Source organism: Danio rerio, chromosome 19, assembly GCF_052040795.2.
Source record: "Danio rerio strain M-AB ecotype USA chromosome 19, GRCz13ab, whole genome shotgun sequence".
Taxonomy (NCBI): Eukaryota; Metazoa; Chordata; class Actinopteri; order Cypriniformes; family Danionidae; genus Danio; species Danio rerio.
In genome coordinates, this window is record NC_141039.2 from 29,377,168 (window position 1) to 29,396,849 (window position 19,682).

General features: G+C 33.9%; 1 protein-coding gene across 1 annotated transcript in view; it reads right to left on the reverse strand.

Moving 5' to 3' along the window:
* Nucleotides 1–4,811: 4,811 nt before the first annotated feature.
* Nucleotides 4,812–19,682, reverse strand: part of sh3bp5lb (SH3-binding domain protein 5-like, b) — a 33,984-nt gene continuing 19,113 nt past the window's right edge. The window contains exons 5-6 of the mRNA XM_087295834.1: nucleotides 14,300–14,473; nucleotides 4,812–11,794 (exon numbers count right to left, since the gene is read on the reverse strand). Coding sequence (XP_087151960.1) covers nucleotides 11,171–11,794; nucleotides 14,300–14,473 — 798 coding nt within the window. The 3' untranslated portion in view covers nucleotides 4,812–11,170. The remainder of the gene's footprint in view (nucleotides 11,795–14,299; nucleotides 14,474–19,682) is intronic.

Genomic DNA, 19,682 nt, shown 5'->3' on the forward strand with positions numbered 1-19,682 from the left:
AGGCTTTTTTTTAAAAATGGATCTTTTATGAGAAACGTTAGTAACCATTTTCCAATGGGGAAAAAACGGTTGGCAGAGAGGGGGTGTAGAAGATTGATTGGGGCGGTGGTTCGTAGTTTGCTAATTGACCATCAACTGTTTTCTCAGAGGAGCAAGCTAAAAAAACATTGCTGTCACTCTAATACTAATTTTATTTTTGAATTAAAAATTACAAAGCACTGCAGTGTTTGGGTGCTCTGTGTTTGTCTGATATTATTAGTCTACCGAAATGTATATATTCCAGACAAAGTAAGAAGCTGATCAGTCAAGCCTCATTCACACTACAAGCGACTTGCAGCGGCAAAGCGACAAGCAGTTGTTCATTTCAACGGAGAGTGAGCGACTTCTGGCAACCTCTGTCAATTCGAGCGACATCGACCGTTACCAACCAGGTGAACGTGTCGAGTGACGGGACACAGGTGAGAATCCATTAACTTTATGCAAATGAAGATCGACTTAATTGAGTGACAGCCAATAGGAGCACCAGTAGAGCTCACATGAGGCTCTCTCTGTTCACTCAGAGGCTGGTTGTACTCCTGCTGTATATACCTATACACCCTTGCATTTGAAGCAAGTCGCCACCCAATGCAACAGACAGCTGCAAAGTCGCTGCTAGTCTGAATGAGGCATTAGGTTCTTGTTACGTGACTCGCAGTGCGCTTGCGTCACGCCGCACACCTCCATTGGAAATAACGAACTTGCATGAACTCTAGAAAAGACGCAATATGCGAACAAAGGGCCCTAAAAGACCGCCATCATTTGCAATCTCCAGCAGTTGATCTTTTTCTTGCACAGACATGCTGGATTCACCTGATTTGTTGAATTGTGGATCCATTTCTTGGCATTTCATGGGTGCTTCACATGGTCTTATCCCCTTAGCAAAGAAACTTTCACAAGATGTCTGTTTCTTACTCATTTTGCTGCTTGTGAGTTAAATGTGGGTGCTCAAGAATACGGTCATTAAATTAAAATCTCAAAGGTTATAGACAGATTTTACAACATATGATAGAAAATTTATAAAAGAGCTTTATGATAAATATAGGTCTTTGGGCATTTGTCGGGGACCCTTAATTCCCTGGGATCTTAAGCGGCTGTTTACTTCACTTTTGGTAAAGTTCACCTCGAGTAGGCCATCCGGGTACTTCTTACCTACTGTCTTTCCAATACTATGAATTGACACACGGAGTGATTTTAACGAACTATATAGTAGGGAAGTATGCGATTTCAGATGCACCCATAACATTTCTACACTAGTCTTATTTGATTGTAAATAATGTTTGTAAACATGATGATTTGTTTTATCACTAATACAGCTTGCGAAGTGTTAAATAACTATCACAGAGCTCACAAACTCTAACCATGGTTGACAGGACTCAAAACAAAGCATTGTTTAGATTTTGAAGTGGCCTTCAAATAACCCATGACAGAAAAAAGACTGTGTGTCACTCCCTGTGTGCCAGAAAGCTGTCCCCTGGTCAAGCACCAAGATGTTATCAGAAGATCCTTCAAAGCCTGTAGGTTATAAGGTTGAGTTGTCAGAGATCAAACTTGTTTGTCCAGCACATCCTTCAGATGCTCAACTGGATTAGGTGTGTGGAATTCAGAGGCCACCCTTCAATATACTCTTCAAACATTTCTGTGACAGGCTGGGTTATCCTGATGAAAGGAGACAGTATTTAGGTGGGGACAGCATACGTCAAATTAACATCAACATCAATGGACGCAGGGTTTCCCAGTGTCTCATTACCCAGAGCATCACACTCCCTCTACTGGCATGTCATCATCTTACAGAGCATCCTGGTGTCATCTTGTCGAGAAAAAGAAAACTGTTACCAGTTCACTGTTACCAGATCACATTCTGACGCTTGCATGCCCATTAAAGGCACTTTAATTAGTCGATCAATAGATAGATGAAACAAAAAAACTTGATGGATGGAGGTAGGGCTGGGCGAAATGACAAAAATCTTACCAGTACATAAGTCACCTAATATCCTGAGAACGATACACATCACAACATATTCAATATTGACAAATGGAAAGGTCTACTTTTTTTTGTCAATTTAAAATATAAGCTTAATTATGTACTTGTTCATTTATGATTATTTTTCTCAATTTATGTAGAATGTCTGGGGAAATGTTTGATTAATAATATAGAAACACACAATTAATATTAATGGAATATAAAACACTTTTTAAAACTACCGATTACAGGTCAAACTTAAAATATTAAACATAAATGTACTTTCAAGCTTGCAACTTTTTCACCATGCTTGTTATTCAGGCATCCATAAAGCTCATTCAAAAGATGAAAAAGTATTAGAGTAAATGATGTATTTTGTAACACCATGAAATAAAGGAAAGAGCATAATAAGAAACAATAGACTATTTATTGCGTCCATATACTGTCATATCACAAAGCCCTAGATGGATGGGATAGAATTTGTTGCCTATATGGCCATCTATAGGTTTGGATGCCTCAACACCCTGTTGCCATTTTGTGGTTTGTCCTCAGTCCACCACTGACCATTATACTCTTAAGCTATGCCTTAATTTGTCCCTTGACAAAGTTGCTAACAGTAGTTATGTATTGCTTCCCATTTCTCCTCCATCTAACATTTTAATTATGGCTTAATCCAGACCTTAAAGTCCAAGTGAACAGAAAAATCTCTACCGACTTCAGCATCATAATGTATTTCCATCTGAAATGGAATATTAAATAGAGGGCAGAGTTTTGTTTTAGTGCTCATCTTGAATTCTCTCACTCTCAGCAAACTGACTTGAGAGATAAAGTCAGACTGGAAAATGTCACCTAATGCCAGTTATAATGTCACAAATGTAAAAAAAATGAGGTTGGCATTGTGAAAAAGTTATATCTTGAAATAAGATATTGAAAGTCACAATTTAAGTTATTGTCGAAACAAAGTTGCAATTGTGAGATATACAAACAACTGGAAGACACAATTACAAGTAAATATGTTAAGTTAGACATAATAGAGAGAAATATTTGTGACTTTAAGAAACAAAGATGTGAGAAAATGTTGCGAATACAGTCAAAATTCACAATTGCAATAAATTTTCACCTTTTTATGTCACATTTGTAAAAAAAAAAAAAAAAAACTGACACTTGAAATCACAATTTGAGTGATTGAGTGCATTACTACAAAAAAATATAGAAATATGAAAACTGTGAACACACAAAACTCCACAATGTCAAGAAATAAAGCCAAAATCCAAAATATAAATGTTTACTTTTGACTTTTCAGTGATATATATATATATATATATATATAAATTAATATAACATATTGTATTAATAAAGTAAACACTTATTAAGACATAAAGAAACAAATAAATTAGCAATTTAGGCCATAACATCACATTTTAGCCAATATTAATATCGCCATCTTCAAAAAATATATATTTCGTAACTATAACGTTACGTTGTTTCAGTTTCGTCGCTAATTCGTCGTTCAGTCGAATGCAAAAATATGATTTTTAAAAGGAGGCGTAGCACCCAACCCCACCCCTAAACCAAACCGTCACTGAGGGATAAGCAAATCTTACTAAATTGTATGAATGAGATCATACGATTTCATACTAATTAGCCACTAAATCAAAAAGTTACGAATTGCCATGAAATAGCAATAAATATTACATATTAAATTTCATGTGCCTTTTTTTTACAATAAAATCTCATGATATGAATATCATGATAATACAGTTGCATTACAAAATAAAGTTAAAATTACAAGAGGCATTCAAAGCCAGGAGACGAAGTCGCAGAATTTAAAAATAAAATTTCGAAAAACAGTTGCAACACAAGATTCGCTGCATTGCATTGTTACATAAGCTCAAATTTTTTTTAAACCAAGATAAAAAACAGAAGATGACAGATGTGAGAAAAGGTTTCGATTACAGTCAGAATTCACCGCAATCTTTACCTTTTAATACGCCATTTATGAGTAATAATTTTGTCATTTTGAAATAAAGAAACATTTCGACACTTGGATGAGTATTTGTGTTGCATTGCTAGAAACAAAGTAGCAAGTGTGAGATATAAAAATATTGAAATATGCGTAAACTGTAAACACAAAACTGGGAAACCCCTACAATTACAAAAAAAGCCAAAATACAAGATATAAATGAGTTTGTTGTGATAAAGAAATATTTATAACATAATATATTGATAATATAAACATTTATTAAGATATATAGGCACAAATAAATGAGTATTAGCAGAAAAGTCAAAATTTAAACATTTAAGAGATAAACCAACATCAAATTTTTGTTAAAATCGACATTATTATAAAAAGTGCAATTCGTAACTATTTTACGTTAGTTGTATCGGTTTTGTGGCAAAATGCAAATGAATTCATAGTTCAGTTGAACAAAAAGATATGATTTTTAAAAGGAAGCGTGGCATGCAACCCCACCCCTAAACCAAACCGTCATTGGGGATAAGCAAATCATACTAAATTGTACAAATAAGATTTCATACGAATTAGCTAATACCAAAAGTTACAAATTGCCGTGAAATAGCGTTGGATATTTTGTTAACTTTGATGTGCCTTTTTAACTATAAAATATCTTCCATTATCATGATAATATTGTTGCATTACAAAATAAAGTTCAAATTACAAGAGGCAGGAGACGAAGTCACAGAATATAAAAACTAAATTTCAAAAAATGGTTATGACACAAGATTCGAAGTTGCCTTGTTACAATAGCGCAAATTATTTTTAAAACCAAAATGAATAACCAGAAGACGACAGTAGTTGTTAAATTCAAGTTTTAATATCTCTAACTGTGCAATAAATTAACATTTACAGAATAATTTATCAGTCACGTAAGGATTATTTGTATTTGTCATACATCAGCTTGTATATACACACAATTCAAGTGACCTAATGAATGGAGTGAGACAGCAGCATACTGGATTAACTCTACAGAGCATTGTGTATTTACTATGAGGAGAGGTGAGCAATCTGTACAGGTTATGACAAGGAAAAATAGATTTACAGGGTTGGTGGACAAAAACTACAACATCTACATTGAAAAAAAAATTCAGAATAAGTGGGTAGGATGTAAACTTGCAAACAATACTGTACTGTCCACAGCACGGTTTGTTCAAACAGCTAGCATACCACATGTATATCTGCAAAACACAGTTATGTCATTCATCATTCAGTCGCTCTACTGTTGTTTTATTTACTCAACTTGTCTTGTAAAAATCCAGCAGGACCGACGCGCTTGTAAACTTGTAAACATCTTCTGTTTCTTGTCTTTCTGTCAAGACAAGACCCTCTAATATACCCGGACTGACCTAAAATCATAATACAGCTGTCAAAAAGGTCTCAAAAATCAATATAAACAGTACTTTAGATCTGAAATGTATAATAAATTCAACAAATAGATGACCTAGAACGTGATGCTACAAAACAATACCAACTGACAGCCGAATTAAAGCAATATTCCAGATATTGACCTGGAGATGACAGTCAAATACAACATAATCAACAGCATGTGTGTCAAATAACCCAGAACCAAAGAAAAGATGTTGACAAGGCTGTCAGTCTCTTAAATAAAAAAGAAAAAAAAAACAGTGTAAAGTTACACACTTACCAAGAACAAAGAAAGCCTAAACATAGTTCGCCCAAAAAAATTTATTCTGTAATAATTTACTCACTCTTTACTTGTTTTAAACTGTTAGAGATTTCTTTCTCCTGTTGAACACAAGGTGAGTTATTTAGATAAATTTAGAAACCTGTCACCACTGACTTCCATAATATTTTTGTTCTTTATACTAAGTTGAAGTTGGAAGAGTTGTTAGTGAGGCCACCTGCTGTCTGCATGAATCCTAATGCCCCAGTATAGTGAAGGGGACACTATACTGTTAGTGAGTGCCGTCTTACGGATGAGACGATAAACCGAGACGCTTCTTCACAATCCCATGGCACCTCTTAGACAGAGTAGAGGTATAACCTCGATGTCCTAGCCAACTACCATCTATCAGCCCTTATTATGGCCTCCCAATCATCCCCATCCACAGAGTTGGCTCTATCACTGTCTCTTGTCTCTCCACTCCACCAATAGCTAGTGTGTGGTGAGTGTACTGGCGCTGTTGTGCTGTGTTTGCCATCATATCATCCAAGTGGATGCGACACACTGGTGGTGGTGTAGAGAGACCACTCTCATGATTGTGAAGCGCTTTGGGTGTAAGGCCATACACGAGAAATTCGCTATCTAAATACACATTAAAGTACATATGGAATCAATGATTACAGGTTTTCTGCATTCGATAAAATTTCTTCTTGTGTTCATCATAATGGTTTGGAATCATTCGAAAGAGAGTAAATTTAAATTTTTAAAGAAACAGTTCACTGTAAACAAATTATGTGACCATTTACCAGTCCTTCACGGGATTTTGTGATCACTGAATTTATTGCAAAATAAAGCTCAAAATTCTGAGGATCTCACTTTTTTTTCTGAAATACAGCAAATTTTCTGCTAATTCCAGATCTAGATGCTTTTATAATGTCATTGACTACATTTACATGGACATCAGTAGTCAAATTATTTGCTTTAATCTGAATAAGACAATAATATAATAAGGTGTTTACATGAGTTGCTTTTTGAATGTTCCTTTCATGATCCCGTTTTACATGTTATAGCACATAATTCCATTAACGTCATTGTGTCACCACACTTTCCACATTTTCTCCAAAGTTTTACGCAATTTTGGGTGTTTCGTTTTTTAATTTGTCGAATTTAACTGCAGTTTGGCACTTTTACTTTCATTCAGGAACATTTCATTCATGACAAACGAGATATTGGATGAGAGTATGAACTGCTGGAAGAGTGTTGTTTTAATGGAATATTGCACACTGTATGGGGAAAACAAACTCTGCATTTTGCATGCGGGTGTATGTGATCCTTCACTGACTCGTTAGGTGCAGAGAATCGTGTCAAACGGTGTGTGTATAGACCATCCTGTTGCAAAATGCGACGAAAATCCTACAGAATGGTAGTAGTTTGATTAAAATGTTTACATGTATGTACTGCACTTCAATAATGTGACTAAAATCGGCACACTCCACAAGTCATCAGCACTTAAGATTAAATTAATCAAAAATCGCTGTTTTCATGGTAGAATCTTAATCAGGGTATTGTCTTAATCGTATTAAAATCAGATTATTGGAATCCAATGTAAACATACTCATTGTGACATGCCTTTACTCAAAGAAAATCCAGTTGAAGCACACATCGCGTGCTGAACATAAGTTACATTTTCACTAAGTAACAATTTCCAACAACCTTTACTTCAAAAGGCCACATAAAACAATATCAACACATTTAAAGGGGCAACCCCAATGCGCACATACGTAGATGTTATGGTATGTTGTAACACAGTTGTGAGTACTGCATTCCAGGCAACCCTTTATTGAGATTTTTTCCTACTTTATACATAACAATAAATTTCTAGAATGCAGCTAGAATAACAAATTGAGGTTGGGTGTTAAACATTTTACTGCTGAAATTCCCAGTTCCAATTGTGTCAAGAATGCAGCATTTAAATTGCTGCAAATCAGCACAAAAAAGCCACGAATGTTGGTGCACATTTGATGAAAAGCTGAACCAAAAACATACAAAAATCTCACAAAATCCTGGAGGCACTGATTTACCCATGCTCCACTTTTTTCTATTCAACATAAAATATCTTGAATGATTTCTACCAGTTTTTATTCTTCATAAATCTTCTTTTGTAAAAAAAAAAAAAAAAAAAAAAGTTTAAAACCACTTGAGAGTGAGTAAAGTTTCATTTTTGGGTGAACTATGCCTTTAAAAGCTCCAAAGTGAGAGTAACTCACAGAGGTGAGTTACATCTCGTGTTCAATCCATTTCTCATTTGTGTTGCTTTTCCCTTTCTTTGTGTGAAGTGTCTTTTTCTCCTGTCCCTTGACCGACTGGGAAACAGCAACCGAGAAAAGACAAGATCAGAGCGTGAGAACTACAAATCCCTGTGGACTGCCTAAAATACCACTTCAACCCCCTCCTTATTGTTATTCATTAATTTGCAGAGAACATCTGAACCCCTTCTGCTGTAGTGCAGTGTTACAATAATGCCACATCAATCAGCGTAAGTGTGTTAATGCTCGATTATTCTCCATCTGAAAATGGATTCATTATAATACTTCTAAATCTTATGCTGCATTCATGCCTTGTCATAATTAGCATAATTTTAGATGAAACATGTGATGTACTTTTAGGAGCTGTGTTTGAAAATTATGTGTTCCCCATTTTTTATCTGCGTGGTACAGGTTTGTAGCTCTCAAAAAAACTAAAAGATGTGATTATAAACTGTATGAAAATGTGAACTCTTATTATAAGCTGGAGTCTCATAATTACGGTTATTATAACATGGCATGAACATACCTTTGGTCAGCATCCCTGGAGAAGCTTTCCTTTCATTTGAACGATGTGCTGAGTCGGGTTGGTATGGAAGCCTGTTTCCACTCTTTTAAAAATAGCAGTTTTATACAAAATGGCAACTGACTCAAGTTTAAATTTAATAATGAATTTTTCCAATTAATTATGTTCCAATTAAAATAAATCATAATAACATATATATTATACATACATCAGACTAAAAATGGCTTTACTATACACATTCGTCCCATTTGTGTTGCATTGACAAGGTACATAATATTAGACCTGTCACAAAAATCAATATATCGTTGAATATTTTGGGATGACCTCAATAAATTTTGCCATTGCAATTTAAAGTCACCGGCCACTTTATTAGGTACATCTTTGTAGTACCACGTTGGACCCTCTTTTGCCTTCAGAACTTTTAGCACATATTGACATGATAGCATCAAGCAGTTGCTGCAGATTTGTTGGCTGCAAATTCATGATGCCAATCTCCTGTTCCACCACATCCCAAAGGTGCTCTGTTGGATTGATATCTGGTGACTGTGGAGGCCATTTGAGTACAGTAAACTCATCGTCATGTTCAAGAAACCAGTCTGAAATTGAGACTCATCAGGCCAGGCAACGTTTTCGCAATCTTCTATTGTCTAATTTTGGTGAGACTGTGCGAATTGTAGTCTCAGTTTCCTGTTCTTAGCTGACAGAAGTGGCACCTGGTGTGGTCTTCTGCTGCTGTAGCCCATCTGATTAAAGGTTAATCGTGTTGTGCATTCAGAGATGCTCTTCTCCATATCTCGGTTGCTGAGTTACTGTTGCCTTTCTACCAGCTCAAACCAGTCTGGTCATTCTCCTCTGACCTCTGTCATCAACAAGGCATTTGTGCCCACAAAACTGCTGCTGGATATTTTCTCTTTTTCGAACCATTCTCTGTAAACTCTAGAGATGGTTGTGTGTGAAAATCCCAGTAGATCAGCACTTTCAGAAATACTCAGATCGGGCTGTCTGGCACCAACAACCCAATTCTGATGCTTGTTTTGAAGTGCAGCAGATCGTCTTGACCATGTCTACATACCTAAATGCATTGAGTTGCTGCCATGTAATTGGCTGATTAGAAATTTGCTTTAACAAGTAATTGGATAGTGAAAAAGTGGCCGATGAGTTTATATTTATTTACAAATTCACAAATACTTTAAAATCACTTTAAAGCCATTTTAAAATCACATTTACATTCTACCTCAGTGGTGTTAAAGTTTATTATTGTACATTTACCTAAAAAGGTACATGTCCTATTAACATCAAATTATAGAATCTAAATAACCTTAAGAATGTTAGGTATTTTAAAGAGTTTATGAATCAAATCAATTATTAATCAAAATTAATTGGAAAAATGTATTAGTTAAACTTTTTATTCAATAATCATAAATGAATGAAACAGATGTAAAGTTGATTTTCTTTTTTTATAATAGATCACAATTACTGAAAAAATTATAATTTCTAGGTTACATTTTTTTATATTTTTAAACTGAACTTTAAAATTATATGAACTTCAGAAATTATGTGCAATTGTCAGCAAATTGAATATACGATAGAGAGTTTTTGGGAAGGTGCTTTTTTCTCAAAAATTAAGGCTCGGTGACTATAATAATACAACAATGATAAAAAAACAAACCACTAAAAACCATTCTAGAAATCAAAGTAGAGCATATTCCACAAATATAACAATAACAGAACAGAAAAACAAAAAAAAAAAAACATTTGGATGAATGTTAATAGTTATAATTAAAGTTATTGTTAGGGTTATTTTTGAAAAATTATTCTAAGAATCTTTAATTTTATTCCTTGGACATTTAACATTACATCTCACAATGGGACTTTAAGTCTGACAATGCAAGTTAAAATGTCACTTCCTAATTTATATTTTCCTAATTTAATTTCCTAATTTAAATCTGATTTTTTTTATACTCTCTGGTAGAAACAGGCTTCCATAGACAGCACTCTTAAAAATGGATCATGCCATTTTTATCAGCATTCTCCAATCTTAAATTAAAGGGCAGCAATAATGAAGCCATTCATAAGTTAATTTCCTAAAAATTGTTTGAGCATCCCAACCAATCGAACAAAGCAACCTTGGCTCAACCAATGGGCATATGCTTGGAAGTGGAGCCATCTGTCCAATTAAACAATCCAATTGTTAAGTCTGGCATCACATGTCACAGTTTCAGGGTCCAACACTCTATCAGGCTATTCGGGGAAACCTTTATTTATTAATATCCATAATTTTGTTTGTTTTTATCCATGCCTGATATCAGATGGTCAGAGAGATACATTTTTAATTAATCATTAAAGTATTGATGTCTGGGAGTGCAGCAAACATCCCGATTTTGTAAAAAAAAAATTATTGAATGTAGGATATGACCAAACAATGATAATTTTTTCTCGATTTAAATGAGCAGAGGATTGAACCAGGAAACAGTATTCCACATATCATGACTTAACAAATGGATTGCAGATGGAATGTGTTTTGAGAGATTCAAAATATTTTTTTCCAACTCCATTTAATGCCACAATTGCATCAAAGAAAATGCAGAGCATTTTTTAGCCGATTCATTTGTAGTCGGTTAAGAAACTAGCCTGGAAGCCTGCGGGCAAGCTTTACCCCTCCAAAAGCAGTAGGGTGGAGTAACAGGCAACTCTAATTCCCTCACAAACTAACACTTCTGTGGTGCTGCTTCACAAAGCTCTCTCGCTCTCTATCTCTCTGCTGCCTGTCCGTCCCTGAGGCGCCTTTCTCTGCATCCTGTCTCGAGAGGTTTGCCACCTCCCTCACGACTATTCTATCTTCAACCCGAAATCCTCTCTCGCTTTCAGCCTCCTTCTCCTCGCCTATTATACTGCCGACGTCGCTCAAGTTGCCCAGATGCTCCACAGAATCAAACTTCTCCAAATCAGAGGCTATGGTTTGCAGACTGATGACTGACATGGAGTCTGACCCCGCCCTCTCTGCTCTCTCTCTTTGGCCCCACCCCGCCTCCCTGTGTTTCTCCACCCACTGCCTGGTTTTCTCTTGATCCGCCCAATCGTTATCCATTAAAGGATTAGCCACCACCCCTGCATAAGCCCCGGCTTGGATCACGCCCTCAGACTCTGCCCCTACTGGAGAGCTCCGCCCACCCCGGGCTCGGTTGCGCTCTCTGGCGGCCCGGATGCGCCCCCTTTGCGCATGGATCTGCTCACTGATTTGCTCGAGGTTGCGGAGGGCAACTGAATATCTGGTCTTCACCTTCGCCACCCGTTCCTCCAACAGGACCACTTTGGACTTGTGCTCCTGTTTATGAGTGGTGATAAACATGGCATGGTAGATTAAAAAACAAAAACAAGGAATTGTTAATTTCATGCACCAATTTTTTTACAATACTATAGTAAGTAAATCAATAGTGTAAGGTTGCACCAGCTTATCGTAACTTCTTGCTTACACAGTAATGCAAGACTTACTAGTTAGTTTGTAACTACATTTGTTCTTACTTGAGTTGTACCATGTTCTTAGGGCAGAACATGGTTAGTAGGTTGTAATGGCTCCTTAAAGAATTGCGTATTCGCATCGAATGGTATAAAACTCAATCAGAGGTCTTTAAATTGTTTAACGGCTATAAAATAATTCTGAATTATAGATGTTGCTTCAAGCAACCACACTATACCGTCTAAATGTGCGGGGGAAATTACCTTACAGTTAGTCCCTAAGAAAAGACGACGCACCTGCCTGCATCAGGAGCCATGAATGTGCATAAAAATAAACATGAAGTTATCAAAACAATAAACTTTAAATAATTTAAATAGTCTACATATGAAAGAGAAAATCATAGGGAGGAAAAACTCATGATGTCATAACAAAATTCTCATTGTAATTGATAGATATATAATACACACACCATGAAAGGAAATTAAACCCTTCTTTCACAAACACAAAATGAAAAAAGTTTTTTTAAAAATTGTGACCAACTCAGCTAACATGGTGGAGAGATTGTAAGGCAGATGTTTTGAAATCTTGTCTGTTTTGTCAGTTTGTACCTGCTCAGTTGTACATGCTCATATACATATATTTCCTTTCTTCAAAAAATAGGGAATATTTACTGGGAACTATTGTTCAATGGCGGAAGCAGACAACATTTTGCTGCAACATTTCAAACAGACAGAAAGAAAAATAACCACGCGGCTGTTTTGACGCAGGTAAAAGTGTCTTACATCTGTGTGCATTTTCAGTTGTTTTACTGTGGATGATTTTTTTTTATATAGTGTGGACATGAAGCATTTTCAGATGAAAAAGCCATTTTCAAATTTATCCGGATTAATGTAGACTAGCCTAAATATAGTACTGTTAAAACTATTTAGTAATGACTGGGCCTACATGGAATCTGCACGCACAGATTTCTGCAGAACCCATCATTGAGTCTATTTATTTAATTGTGCAAGTGTGTGTAAATTTATATTTATTCAGTTTTTAAATACATTTAAGTAATATTATTGTATAATATGAAAGTGTTTATTTAATTTATTTACGTGACAGTTTACCAAATAAGTGGATCAATTTGCATTGTAAACATTAAATAAAAATTTAAAAACTATAATTGTTTATTTTACATTTTTCGTTTTTAGTTACGATACTCCCAGAATATTTCTGCATAAATCTGCAGATTTTTTACAAAATCATCTGCAAAAATAGCAAAAAATTCTGTTTGGCCTAATTAATTTTATTTAATAATATTTAGGTATATCTACCCACTAATATTGAAATCCATAATCTATACAAAAAAAAGGTTGTATGGGTAAACAAATTACATTACAAAGTTTGTATTTCAAAAGAATTTAATTTTATTACATACTTTCTCTATTACTTTGGATTTGTTTTATTGTTTTCGTAAATTGTTGCTTTATTATGTATTACTGACTGTTGATATTAAGTAAATGTTTACAAAGGTCAAAAAAAATTTATAAAGTAACAATATCACAGAACTAAACAAAAAACAAACTCATGTGAACAAAGTTGACTTTAACATTTTAAATCAGGATAAATGATCAAAACAACCCATTTTATTTTTGGAAAGTTGAGAGTGTCAAAATCAGACAGGAAATTGATTAAAAAAAAATATAGTAGGCCAGAACAATTTAGTTTAACTTTTAACTTTATTAAATTCACTAAAAACTAAACTGTATAGTTTGTTTGCAACAAGTTTCTGTTCATACTACTCATCTCAAGCTTATATTTAAGAGAGAACTTTGTGCTTTTTATAGCAGAATCGTGTTTTTCACTTGTTCTATACCCAAACCATAGTCTCAGTTTGTTCCATTTGTTGCTTTATTCTGTATTGTATTACTGACTGGCGATTGCCTTAACTTTTCAATTTACCACAGCATTTATCAGTCTCAGTAACACAATCATCAGTAACAAAAGAATAAAAACAACTAAACAAAAAGTCCCATTACAAAAGTAAAACTTATTGTTCAAGTGCTGACATAGGGTGAACACTACCTTGAGTTTTCAATTTAATTCCCCATTTCAAGTCAACACGAATTGTCCGAGGAAGCCATTTCACTTTGTAATGTGTTGTATTTCAAAGTCAGACAGCACTACTGAATGAGAAAACAGTAGGACTGAACGTTTCCCTTTTAACTTTGTTAAACACTAAAAAACTCAAATGAATAAATTATACGCCACAAGTGAAGTTTCTATTCATTTCCCAGCCCACCTCTAGTTTGCATTTCATAAAGCTCTCCATTTCGTTACTTAAATCAATACAGCCATCAGTCCTTGAATACCTTTGTAGCTGATGCATACCTCTAAGATGTGGTTGAACTGCGCCTTGAGCTCAAAATAAGGCTTGGACTTGATAATGACCCTCTTCAGAGCTTTCTGCAAGGTTTGCACGCGCGCTTCTGCTTCTTGACAAAGCTGAGTGACTCGCTGGTGCTCCCTCTCGCTCCTCAAACGCTCTTCCTCCGCCTCGTTCACCTGAAAACAGCATCACGGCAGAGGTCAAATCCATGTAATCAAAGACATGTAATTCAATTCATTCTCGTATCTTTCAGCATCATTCGTGCAAAGACGTGACAGGTCAATATGGCATAACCCTGCGAGTAATGGAGTGTTCTTTAAGAGCTTGAAGAAATTTAGATTACTCTTACTTTTTCTTTCTTTCTAAAGGACAGGTAATATTTAGGAATGTCAGAGGTTTAGCACTTCAGTACCATTAGCTGCTGCTTCCATTCAACTATTTTTATGCACATTTTAGTGTATTGCGTAAATGGAAAATTGGTAGTGTGTGCATATTTTTGAAAAAAATGTATATTAAAAATGTCAGTGCTCAAATGATATGCATATGATCTATGATGGAAATGCAATTATGGAATAAATTCCTTTATACGATAGTTCCATCTGGTTCTTGAATCTGATTGGATCTGAATGTACTTTTGAGGCTTTTTCAGACGAGAATGTAGTTGTTTAGATTGCAACTACACAGTTTTTTTATAAGGGTGTGCATGTTTTAAATATTTATCATTCTGGTGATACAGTCCATCAGCGCCATCAGCCTATCAATGAGCAGAAAAAAAGATAGTTGAAGTTGTCCATTGACAAGATGGCAACAGAGACCACATAATAAGCTCATAATAAGAAAAAAAACTCGTAATTTCAAACTACAGCTGAACAAAATTTTATAAATCTAGTAAGTGACGTTCTAAGGATATTCAAAGTCAATCTCTCTTGTTTGTATGTTGTGGTGCTATTAATAGTAGTATAGTAGAAGTATTTATACCATAGTAATTGTAGTTAATTGTACGGTGCCCGAGAGAGATTAATGCGCTTCAATTTAAAAAAGCACATGCAATTTCAAAGAACACCAGAAAATAAACAAACAATCTTCATCAATTTGACAGAACACCTGTTGCAAATTCTCACAACACAAACAACTGATGCACAGCAATTGGTCATAACACAAACAACTGAAGAATTGTGCAGCAATTAGTCACAACACTTGCAAATAATCATGTAACACAACGGAAATGTTTCTAATTGCTGTTGTTGTAATTGCTCTCTCGGCCACAATAGTTTACACTGTAAAAAATTAATCTTGAGGCTTGTAATTTTCATTAAAAAAATGTATGTGGTCATTAAAATTAATGGTCATATTTTATTTTCAAAATTGATATTCTGGATTTATTAAGAAATATTGAGAATATTTTGCTAATAAAATCAAGAGATAACGTTCACTTATGTTTTTTTAGGAAACCATTGCAATTATAAGGCTTAATTTGAGAAACCAGCTAAGCTAATAAAATTGAGGAAAGATGGCTTCACGTTTATTTAAAGAAAATTGACTCAATTATGTGGATTTGATTGAGATTTTTGCATTTGAATCTCAACAACGGCAGTGACCAGACAACATTTTGAAGGAGCTGATCAACAGTAACCATGCTAAGAGGTAAGCCTAAACAGTTTATAATTTTTATTGTCTTGAATAAGCTCTTTTAGGAAAGAGACTTTCTGTTCAAGCTTGTTCAGGAGCCTAGTTTGATCAGAAAACATTTAAGCGGGGTGGACAAACAACAGTGAACTTGTTGGTTAGCCTAAGCTAGTGTGTTAGCTATATAGCTATTCAATGGAGTTTATGCACAGCTAGTGTTTTTCCATTTCATAAGGTTTCTTTTACAGCATTGATGATGTAATGCAATTACCTGTTTTTATATAATACTGTAATGTAAAACTGTTTTTATATAATACTGTTTAGAAATACTAATATTTGTTTGCTTTTTTTTTTAGAATAATGAAGAAACTTTTTACATAATTTTCCTACAAAAGAGGAGCAGTTTATAGCTGCCATACAGCAGGTATTTTTATCATGTTGTTTGTGTATTATTATTATTATTATTATTATTATTATTATTAGGCAATATTACTAATTTCTACACTTTTGTTGCATCAGACCTTACATTAAATCAGGGAGGAGATGAGCAATGTCGTCTTCTGTTGCTGGTGTATTTGTATGAAAAAGAGGAAGAGCTCATCCAGGAGCGCAAAGTGTCTCAAACTGTTTCAGATATTTATAGTTTTCTGAAAACTGCCTTTTATATTTTTGCATTTTTCAAAAAACAAAAAATATAACACAAACACTACATTGTTGAATGCACTATTCCTTGTATTAATATGGTTTGTTTTTATAAACTTATATCTTTGTACCCTAGTATACATTTTAAAAAACACCCTGTTCATTATTAGTCAAAATACTGGTGTACTTGTGTTATAGTGTCAGTCAGCAATGTCTTCTCAAACATTTTGGAGGATTACTGTTCACAGAGATACAAAGAAATGGTTTATTTCCTTAATGTATTTCCTTAATGTGTTTTAGTAAACCTTAAACATTTGAAATTTACATTTGCATAATTTCAATTTCATAAGGAATGCATGGAGAATTGCTGTCTGCCAGAGGGATGACCAACCATGAGGACTTCTGCATTGTCTTGGAGGATGAGTGAGTCATGGCTGGCTTGGAAAATCTAGAATTGCTGAACTGGATTTATACTTGTATTTCCCAAATTAAAATCACCCAAAAACAAACTTATAATAAGTTCCTGACACAAATTCACTGTTGCAAACTTTGGTGGAATTTGCACTGGATTGACTGATTGTGTTGCTATTATTTTGAGATACAGCTTTTATAATGGTTTTATATGTTGTGCAATTCTGTCATATTTTGTCTAAAATGTGACTATTACTACAAAAGAAAGTTGACAGAACATTTTTTCCATGACATGGATAAAGGCCTTTTTTTCAAAGCTTAACATTGCTGTAAATTTTAAATAGATTTGTTTAACAAATTGTATGTACCATTTTGTTATCAGTGGAACATGTAATAAAATGATATTTGGCAAAAATGCATTTTGTATGTATTTCATTAGAAATTATATATATTATATTTCATGAATGAATATTTTTTTTATAGATATGAGTAAAAGGTGGTTAATATGCTTAAATTATAAAAGATTATTCCACTAATAATATTAAAATCATCATCTATCACTCAAAAAAACCTAGTAATTTTCACATGATTCTTTAAAGTAGTTTTTGCTAAAAAAAAATAAATATGAGTAAATTGTGGTGGATTTGCTTAAATTATAAAAGCACATTCCGCGAATAATATTAAAATCCTCATCTAACACTCATAAAATTTAGTAATTTTTTACATGATTCATTTTTTTTTTTTTGTGTTTTTGCTAAAAAAAATAAAGTTTTCAAACTACTTAAAAATAATACGTGCATTAGTGTTACCAGTATTTTTTACAAAAATAGCACATAAGACTTTTTACAGATGGGACTCATTTCAGGAATGTATGTATTTTGTGTTAGCCACTTTTTGTATAACCCTGAGTTACTTGTTGGTTGGCCATCTGTTTGTTTCTAAGGAGTCTCTTGTTTTCCCGATATAGAGCCATAACGCACTGCTACTTGTGTGATGTTGCTCATTTATGGATGTCTAATAAAACAAAAAAATCATGTGATTTTGCCATAACAAATGATATCACTGGATAAAGCAGCACTCTATTTACTTGACAATGTTCTTTCTGCAGTTTGTTTTTATCTTTTTTTCTATTTTCCATTAAGGGTCATTTTGTTTCTTTTCCTATATTTTGATGACTGACTATTTACTTCAATCAAAAGCCATCATGAGTTGCCAGAACAATCCCATTTCTGTAATATGATATATTTTGAGACGAAACAGGATACTGTATGAGAAAAATAGTAGCAGAGGATTTCATTTGTAGGTTTATATAAAACTCAATGGATTGTTAAAAATGGGCATTAGAAACCACACTAGAGAAAAACAGGTATTTGGTTACCGTGATGTAGTGAGTAGCATCACTACAAATGTTTTATTCTGCGGAATTACATGGAATCATTCATAATGAGAGCAAGAAAATATTGTATTTGTTCTGTTGTGTTTTGTTCTGTTGTTCTATGTAATTTTACGTTGTTGTTTTTAATTCCATTTTGATGAATGGTTCATTTAAAAACAAGCACTTACCTAATATCAATCTTTGTTCACTTTATCATACTCTACTGTGTGGAATTTAAAAGAAAGCAAATTATGGATTATGTAGTAGTAGGAATTTATTTGCAAATTTAAAAATTTGTCTTTTGTTTTTATTGATTGATCAAATTAGATTGGTCGCTGATTTATTTAAAAAAAACTCAATTCTCAACTCAAAAATCAATTTCTAACTTTGTTTCTGCTTATATTTCATGCAATCGGTTTCTCTACTTTGTTATTTTTAATTGAAAAATTTAAAAACTATTCCTTGTTATTTGTCTACACTTAAATCTATTACTGACTATTTATAAAATGATTACTAGAAAAATGTATGCATGGTCAACCTAATTTGAATCCTTATTTTATTGGTAATCTTTACAAAGTGATTTGTTTCTTTTAGGCATGAGACTGGTTTCAAGGTTTACCACAGAATGGAAAAGGTTTTAAAACTGCTAATATTTTTGTTATACCATTTCTACGGTATATGCAAGCTATTGTATTGTTGTTTTTTCACATGTTTGTTACAAGTATTTTATTTAAGTTTTTTTAGGGAACCACTATCTCCAGCAGAAATGCACCCTCCACATTAAAAGCTCCAGGTCAGCCCACGACTCAGAAAACATCTGAAAAGCAAATCGCTTAAAAACCAACATCCAGCATGCTGTAGAGCTGAACCGTGCAGTGGCTTTACTTTTTACCCACAGAAAAGAAAGATACCCAAAAATGCCTTTGTAAAGAAATCTGTTTTTGGAACTAATGAAGACTGCAGCAGTCAATGATTTATTTGAATTATTTAACTTGGCATGTTTACTGTTTCAAAATATTTTAAATGTTTCTAAAAATAAAATGTGTTGTGTTCAGTGGGGAAAACCTTGTTGCTTTCTACACGGACATTTAAAAGGAACTTATTTTAAAGCCGTGATCACAATACCATGAAAACGTGATATTTTTATCCAAGGTTATCAAACTGTCAGTATTTTACACCAGCCCATGCTTAGTTTCTTTACTCTTTTATTCTATTTTTTTTACTTTGATTTGTAATTTGAAAACTTACAGCATGGTTAAATCATCTGCACTTTGCTCAATTTAATGACTGTAATGCGCTTCAATTCACAGTATTACTGACTGTTGATTTGA